This window comes from Polyodon spathula, chromosome 10, assembly GCF_017654505.1.
Source record: "Polyodon spathula isolate WHYD16114869_AA chromosome 10, ASM1765450v1, whole genome shotgun sequence".
Classification (NCBI taxonomy): Eukaryota; Metazoa; Chordata; class Actinopteri; order Acipenseriformes; family Polyodontidae; genus Polyodon; species Polyodon spathula.
Window position 1 is genome coordinate 36,704,864 of NC_054543.1, and position 8,839 is coordinate 36,713,702.

The 8,839-nt window shown below is 33.6% G+C and overlaps 1 protein-coding gene across 1 annotated transcript; it reads left to right on the plus strand.

Annotated features, from left to right (window-relative positions):
* Nucleotides 1–66: 66 nt before the first annotated feature.
* LOC121321566 (homeobox protein Dlx2a-like) lies at nucleotides 67–2,086 on the plus strand. The gene is made up of 3 exons (XM_041260571.1): nucleotides 67–450; nucleotides 822–1,006; nucleotides 1,395–2,086. Exons 1-3 carry the CDS (start codon nucleotides 132–134, stop codon nucleotides 1,719–1,721), a joined length of 831 nt encoding a protein of 276 aa, XP_041116505.1. The 5' UTR covers nucleotides 67–131; the 3' UTR covers nucleotides 1,722–2,086.
* Nucleotides 2,087–8,839: the final 6,753 nt, after the last annotated feature.

An 8,839-nucleotide genomic window follows, 5' to 3' on the forward strand; every position in this document is an offset into this window, starting at 1 on the left:
GGCTTTTTTTTTTTTTTTTTTTTGGTTTGTTTTGGGTTTTTTTTTTTTTTTTTTTTTTTTGCTTTCTTTAAAGACTTTGTGCATGTCAATTATTTATTGGTGTAAAGTTTGCTTTGTATTTTGGTAAAACGATGACTGGAGTTTTTGACAGTTTAGCTGCAGATATGCATTCGAACCAGATTACCTCGAACAGCTACCACAGCATGCACAAATCCCAGGAATCTCCGACTTTACCAGTGTCCACAGCTACAGACAGCAGTTATTACAACAACCAACAGCCTGGACATTGTGCAGGATCGCCGTATGGACAGCTCAGCGCTTACCAATACCATGCCAATGGCTTGAACAGCGTTCCTTACAACACCAAACCGTACGAGCTTGGGTTTAGCAGTTCTTATAATTCATACGGTCCATATGGGCCAGATTCATCGCCAACACCTACTGATGCAGGTAAAGAGAGTATTATTTTAAAGATACACAGGCTAACCTCTGATTTACTTATTATTATTATTATTATTATTATTATTATTATTATTATTATTATTATTATTATTATTATTATTATTAGCAGTAGTATTAATGACAACAAAAAAAGAGGAATACAATTTATTACTGGCTAAATTCTTATTGGCTTATATATAATATATATATATATTATATATCTATATATACTTATAATATATTGCCACCAAACTGTTTTCTGCTAGATATATATTATATTATATATAGATTATGTTTACCTAAATACACTGAATTTCAGAATGCGAGGTAAGAATCGCCTATGTACAGGCTGTGTATTTATTGTATGCCTTTTACTGCAGAGAAAGAAGAATGCGAACCTGAAGTTCGAATGGTGAACGGCAAGCCAAAGAAAGTTAGAAAGCCGAGAACGATTTACTCGAGTTTCCAACTGGCTGCTCTTCAAAGACGATTTCAAAAGACCCAGTACTTGGCGTTACCTGAAAGAGCGGAGCTGGCTGCTTCCTTAGGAGTTACACAAACTCAGGTACGACTGTGGTGACAAATACAAAGATGAAACTTTCATTCAACTATTTGACCAGAAGCTTTGAGTGACAAACGTGTTACAGTGGAAAATGTGCGGAACCTGCTGCAATGTTACAGTGTTAATGCGTACGATAAGTAATTAATACAATGCACATTTTAAGTAGAAGGCATCTATGACTTGGTAATATATGAATTGCCGTTAATAACCTAATTTAAATTGAGATAAACGGATAATGAATTGGGTTTAGGGTTTACGACACTTCAAACCTTGGCAGATATTTAATATTGATGTATTATTTAATTTGCAGTAGGCCTACAGCGAGAAGTGTAATCGGATAACTGAAGTGGATGCGGGTGTTAATCAGTTGGGGTTACGTTTTATTTTATAGGTGAAAATCTGGTTTCAGAACCGACGTTCGAAATTCAAGAAGCTGTGGAAGAGTGGTGAGATTCCCCCCGATCAACATGCGGGACCCGGCGAGTCTCCGCCCTGCAGCTCCCCTCCGGCCTCGGTCGTCTGGGACTTCCCACAGAGTCAGAGAATGAACACTGTAAACAGCCTGACTCAGAGCAACAGCCCTCACAACACAACTGCACCTTCTTCTTTTTTAGGGAACTATTCCTGGTACCCGTCCTCTAACTCAGTACCTCATCTACAGCCCAGTCCACTGCTGCACCACAACAATTCAGCAATGAGCGCTGGGGCAATATTTTAAGACTGTCGTATTATTGACACACACGCTGAGAATGACTGAATTAAATACTGAGGCTCCCCTTCAAAACAAACATATCATTGGACTGGTTTTGTATATAAAAAGATACATCAATGCAGTATACATGTTGAACTATATTAAACACAGGTAATTGTGCATCTACAGCAAAAATCATTTTAATCATGTTGTATTCTGCCAAAATGTTATGTGTTATGTCTTCTGGTAGACTTATACCACAATATCTTTCGTGTAGACTGTATATAATGTTACGGCAATATTCTTAAATACCACTGTAATCCAAAGCAACGATCACGCTTTAAATCTTGTTTTATTTTGTTTTTGTTTTGTTTTTTCTGAAATAGCATTTAACAGAATCGGAATTTTAGTTCGTATCTATATATATATATATATATATATATATATATATATATATATATATATATATATATATATATATAGATTTAAGTCCTAAGGAAATTTCAATAAGTAAAATTAAATACGTCGTTAAGTTTTTGATACATCGTATAAAAAGTTTGTCAACATACTTATCCACGGAAGCTTTTACTGGAGTGAAAACTACAACTTTATATTTTGACATATAAAATATACAACTATTGACAACAACAATATATTATATTATATTATATATATATATATAATATATATATATATATTATATATATATATATATATATATAATAATACACACACACACACCACACACACACACACACACACACACACACACACACATATATATATATATATATATATATATATATATATATATATGTGTGTGTGTGTGTATAAGGTAACGATATTATTGTGTATGCCGGTTAAACTTGTGTTTGTAAAGTAAGTTAGGGTATATTTTCAGATTTTGGCTGTATAAAATGTTGCAACTATGAATTTGTAGAGAAAGCCCGTGCCTTTATGTTTTCTGGAGTTGCATCCTCGATGTAACTGATCCCCTTGACATTCAATATTTCGCTATTTTGGCGAGAGAGTAAAGTTAAGCTACTGATTTTTCTCACAAACATGTATAACAAGTTTGAAAACAAAATGTATTTGAATTATTTATTTTCGAAACGACATCTTTGCAGTGTTGCCTTTATGATATGAAGAGATAATTTAAAATAAAAAAAAAATATTGTTTTCAGTGTACCATGTGTACCTTTATCTTTCCTGACCAATATGAAAAGATTCGTTCTTTTTTTTTTTTTTTTTTTTTTTTTTTTTTTTTTTTACGCTCTATACTCATTTCAAGCATTCAGACTATTATATACATTTGAAATACAGTATTTACTTGGACTATTCTTTTGCTGAAAAAAACAAAACATGTATAATTTGGATTCTCTCCATGCAAACCCGTTCGTACATGATATGTTGAGGTTCCTGTATGGTATTCAATCCATCAGCAAGCCATTCTAAATTCTGCCTGAATGGACCCCGCCCCCTGAGAGCTAGACCCCGCCCCCTGAGAGCTGGCGCCAGATAAATGTATCCCATAAATATCCCCTGCTGACGAAACTCCCCACTTTAGCGTCATGCTGACTTTAAACTTTGTTTAACTCGTTAAGCCTTTATTACAAACACGGTACTGTTTTGCATTTTAAATGTTACAAAAGTCAAATGTTTCTATCTAAAAGTGAAATATGTATTTCCACTTAGAACGAACAGCATAAATGGACCACTTAATATTACAAAGGACCCTGTCTACGAAATTGAAGTAACATTAATAGCAAAACGAGATTAACTACTTCCAATTAATTTGGAATATGAGCCCTGAACAAAAAAATAATAATAAAATAAGTATACCGGTATGAATAGCTTTCGTGAAACGTCTCATTAAAATTAGACATCTTTTAGTTTCCTTTGGGAGATTTTGGAGGATCTGGACAAGATGATTAACAGCCCCACGACCAAGCGGCCTGGGGCAGAGTAAGCCAAGGAGTAGTTGAAGGCACGCAACAGGCTTTGGCATGCGAGAGAGGAGAGCAGGGCGTTCGGCTGAGTCCAGTCCTGTAGACACTCTGGAGTCAAAACGCCTCCCCCAGACTTTTTATTACTCGACAGCCTAAAAAACGAGGCTCAAAACCGCCCCGAGCAAACCAACTTGGAAACATTTCTCACAACTTCCAGAACACCCACACAACTCAGGGGCCTGTCTGATCAGTTCCCCCGAACAGAGAAAGCTGATGAACATTTGTTCTAAATCTACAGAGGAAAAAATGAAAATGGGAAACAGTAAACAGCGGAACTCCATCCATGTATACATCTCAATAGCAAACCTTGTTAAACCCTACATGTAAAGCATTGAAGTACGAATTGGTTGTGGCACGAAATGGAAATTCGATCGAAGCAGCTGTGACCGTGTACGTTATTAAAAAAATAAATAAAATACAAACATACTACACAGTCTCAATATCAACCCTCAGTACATGTACAATTATTCACTTAACAATAACTTTAGACAGGTTGATTTTAGATTATAGCTCACTCAAAATTGCATCTTGCGTGTCATTATGATTTGTTTCAAGAACGCTGTTATGATTTAAGGATTGGTATATAATCAAACTGGCAATATTGTGCGGTTTTTGGCATTATGACTATTTAAAAAAAAGGTCATTTAGCAAACAGTGTTATAATGTGCTTACTCGCATATTTTGGAAGCCTGATTTGAAAATTCTGAATTGCTCAATTGTCAGGCCTTCATTTTTACGCAGTGTATTTATTTTCTCCGGGGTTTATTTATATTGGCGCAACAAGAACACATAAATTCGAATTTTCACCGATTCCACAAAATTAGTTTACCTTAGTTTCTAGTAAGATTTCCCTAATGCACACCGTCATATAATATTTTCGATTTCTTTAAAACGGTTACAGCTCATACTATAACGGGCCCGCTCCCGAATGTCGAATGACCAAAAGCTATACAAAGTAGGATAATTTTGAATAATAAAGATGTACTTTGTCAGTGATTGTTACATTACAAGATGTAACATTCCTGCCTGGGGCTGACACGGCACTGATCTGTATCCCTTCAGCCTCCCTTGGGAAGCTGCAATGAGAAATACGCTGCAGAATCACACAACAATTTGCATTATGAAAAACGAAACGAAATAGGCTATATACTGCTCGAATGCAAGGCCACATAGCTGCGCTGAGATACTGTGTGTTTTTTTTTTTCCTTTTAGTTATTTTCCAGATTTTATTACAATTCAAAATGTGCGCACATCAAATACAGTCGTACCGTTTCCTTGGAGACATATTGAATGCGTTATTCCAAATCGGAAAAATAAATAAATAAACAAAGATAAAAGCCTCTCAAAAGACATGTCTGTTCATGATCCAGGATTTTTTTTTCTAAATGTCAAACTGCAATTAGTATAGGCAGATTTTTGTTATAATATATTCCAATACAAAAAATAATAATAATAATAATGCATGCTTCTTTGTTTACTAAATGTTCAACAGGAGTTGATGAAACCTATAATGTGTCTGCTCAGTGTGCTTTATTAATCATTTTATTAATAGATACACAATGTGGCTTTATAAAATACAGTAGCATCGTCTTCTAAATGCACCGTTGCCTTTTTAATACAAATGGAGAATGAATCAATCAAGTTAAGATAAGCTTTTTGTTGCCTGTATGATTAGTAATCATGTGGCATTAGACACTTCCGGAATCCTGTAGTCAACTTGAAACATCCCATACCCCTTCCCTAATTTTACTCTGATCTGTAATTTTATCCACATTTGCTCTAAATTGAGCATTCTGGCTCTCCGATCTGAAAGCCTGCAATTACTATATAATTCTTCGCAATTTCAAATGTCCTAATATGGACTGTAATTTTTGCGCAAGACAATTTCCTGCTATTTCAAGCATCAACATTGTCAAAGTTGTATGTACATAATAAATGGGAATATCAATGCATAGTTTTTAGCATAACATCTTGACTCCTCGGTAATTATATCCGTTTGGAGCCTGCAGAATTAGTCTGAATTGCATGGTAACTGCTGCTTTAAAATTTTTTTTAAAAATTACTCATAATTTTCCCAAAGATTACCAAGATCTCGAGTGCACAATGTCATCAGCGTAATGAAGAGTAAACATTTATGCTAATAATCGGCACTTTTTTTTCATCAGCTATAAAGAGAGGGTATATAGCTGGAAAAACCAGTCATATTCTGAACAGTGCAGTTCTAACACAGGCACTGCATGGAAAACAGTTTACAGGGATCTTGAACGTCAGGATGTTATTTTCCTTTAACTTTCATAGCAGAAACACCGCGATCTCTATGTAGAAAACAGCCTGCCAGGTTGCTTGAAAAAAAAGACAAAGGTAAGGGTGGAACAAGTTTCATTTTCATCTGTAACTCTATATCGATACGTGCACAAAGTGATCTGTCTAAAGTTGGTACTAAGTTTTCCATCGTTGCAAATTATGCACGCCAAATATCACCAGAGTTAATTCAGGACAAAAAAAGCTACCTGAACTTTGATTTGATAAATGGCGAACAATGTTTTTAAGTTCTTGATACATGTGAGTATATATATATATATAATATATATAGTATATATATCTATATAATATATATATATATGATAAATATATATATATATATATAGTATATAGAACGTTTTGTATAACATTTGTTTGTAGTTCTTTAATTGTTTCCTTTCCTTCTTTTATTTCAAATACACTACACCTGTAGTTTTTTTTTAATGTTTTGTTAATTTATAAAACCAATTTAATAGCATATTTATTAAATTATTGATATTTGAGAGGCAATATCAGCCGAAAAATAATGTGCAGAATGTAGGATAGCGGTATACAATATTGAAAGACAAGGACTATTCTAAATATATTACTAAGGATATGTCTTTACAGATAACTACTTGGGAAAATGATCTAAAACGCGCTTAATGTCGCATCTCTTTGATTTTGAATTGCAGACACGCGAAAGAGTTTTTTTTTTTTTTGTGGACTGGAAATGCGAATGCGAGAGAAAATAAGACAGCTCTTGTTCGGTAATTTTGCCTGCTCTGCCTTCATTACTCAAACATTGTACTTTTGCTAATTTTCAACCTTCTTCCTATTGACAATACTGCTGCACACACCTGCAGTCAATTTGCAAAGGCTTACATAGAAGAGAACTGAGGAGAGATACAGCTCACCTATTTTACTTCTTTTTTCAATTCACAGCAAATTTGGCTTTCAGTGCGCTATCTCTTTTGTTAATGCAAAAAGATTCCCTGGGCGAAAAATTGCTCATAATTACCCCAGAGATGGGAAACTGCATTAGAATAAATAAACCCGAAATTACTGTAATTATGTTGTGTTTGATGGGCTCGGCTGTAATCAAGAGGAGAATACAGTGAAATAATGCTGACCCTCTTGGGTTTGCAGCTGTAGGAGTTTTTGGAGTCTTTGAAAAAAACAAACAAAAAAAAAAAACAAAAAAAACACCAACGAATTCAGATATTTATTAAGCAGTGTGCCATCTGTTTAAGAAAGGTTCCAGAGCTAGATTAGTTTTTTATTTACAGGAAAATCCCCAAATAGCTATTTTTTCTCCCCTACTAATGAGCGCGTATCCATTTTGAGGATTTGCATTATTTAAATAAACAACAATAAAAAAATTAAATTAAATTAAATTAAATAAAAATCCGGTATGCCTAATCATAAGAGTAAATGAAATAATCCAGTGATTAAATGCGGGGATTAATAAATTATTCATGTTTAATTAATATGATCATTTATGAAATATCGGATGTATAAATATTGTGCCTGCTGGAACGCCATCATTGTTCTGTAGTGAATCCTTTGCATGTGTGAGGCAATGTATAAATTAACTTCAACCGACTGAACTTGATATTAATAATGCTATCTTATAGCATGTATCATCTGCGTTACAAACAGTTGTTTTACATAGTACGTTTTCGATATATTTTAGATTAGCTGGAAATGGCGGGTAGCTTCAGAAGGCAACCTCATAGACATTTATTAAGGAAACGCAATTAATGGATTTGTTTTTCTTAAACTGCTACCTCTGATAACATAAGGTAGCATTTATATGTTTAAAATAAATAACACAAAGTAGAAATGTAGTACAGAACTGATCAGCATTTTATCTTAAATATGCAATTGAAACAAACGTGCATGCCGGCCTGCTATTTAAACGTGCTGTTCTGTTTACACCAATAAGAATGAGACGTGTGTCCAGCGTGAATCAGTCGTGTATCTGGGGTTTTGTGTTCTGGTGTAATTTGTGGCCTAGTGAGGCACGATGATTGCTGTCGGTTTCTCAGGAACATGTTGTTACGTTTCCTGTTCTGACCATGTGAGTTTAAAGAGACGGCAAATCTTTGCTAGCCCACACAGGCTGTGTGTCAGAACTGTATATGATATATATATATATATATATATATATATAATATATATATATATAATATATATATATATATATATAGAAAGAATTTCTTATCAAACTAATAATCATACTGCTATACAATACATTCTCTATATATCAACTTAAGTTACAGAAAAGCATGTCGAAGTATCAAAACTGTTTTTATAGGCTAAATATAGAACAAATATATGGTTTTATTTCTGGTTTAATTTAACAAGACTTCTTGACAATTACAATATAGAATATAGGCACATCATTATTTAAAAAAAACGGGAATTAACAGATATAGCATTGCCCTATATAATTAGGTAGGTATATGTATGTACTAGAAACAAAATAAGGGCTTTATTCAGTTTTATTGACAATTGCGCAAATGTTAGAAAATCAGAACAGTATATATTATTATGGATCAGTGTGAGGATTTTTTTTTTTTTTCAAAACTACACACTTTACAATGCATTCATTATGAGCATGGCTTAAAATGTTTCATTTTCACGCTGAGATTGACTACCAAATTTTAAGGGCTAAAAAATAATCACTATATATATATATATATATATATATATATATATATATATATATATATATATATATATATATATATAGTCAATTGCATAATATAGCGCTAGGCCGGTTTTAACACATTTACTCTTCATTGGCGAAGCTGTGGTAACGCACTGTTTGCTGAGCCAAAATGTGTTGCA

Excerpts from the sequence above, each read along its gene's own strand:
- LOC121321566 (XM_041260571.1), top strand. The coding sequence starts at position 132 with ATGACTGGAGTTTTTGACAGTTTAGCTGCAGATATGCATTCGAACCAG. Across the intron at positions 451-821 it reads GCCAACACCTACTGATGCAG|AGAAAGAAGAATGCGAACCT; the intron begins GTAAAGAGAGTA and ends CTTTTACTGCAG. Across the intron at positions 1,007-1,394 it reads TAGGAGTTACACAAACTCAG|GTGAAAATCTGGTTTCAGAA; the intron begins GTACGACTGTGG and ends TTTATTTTATAG.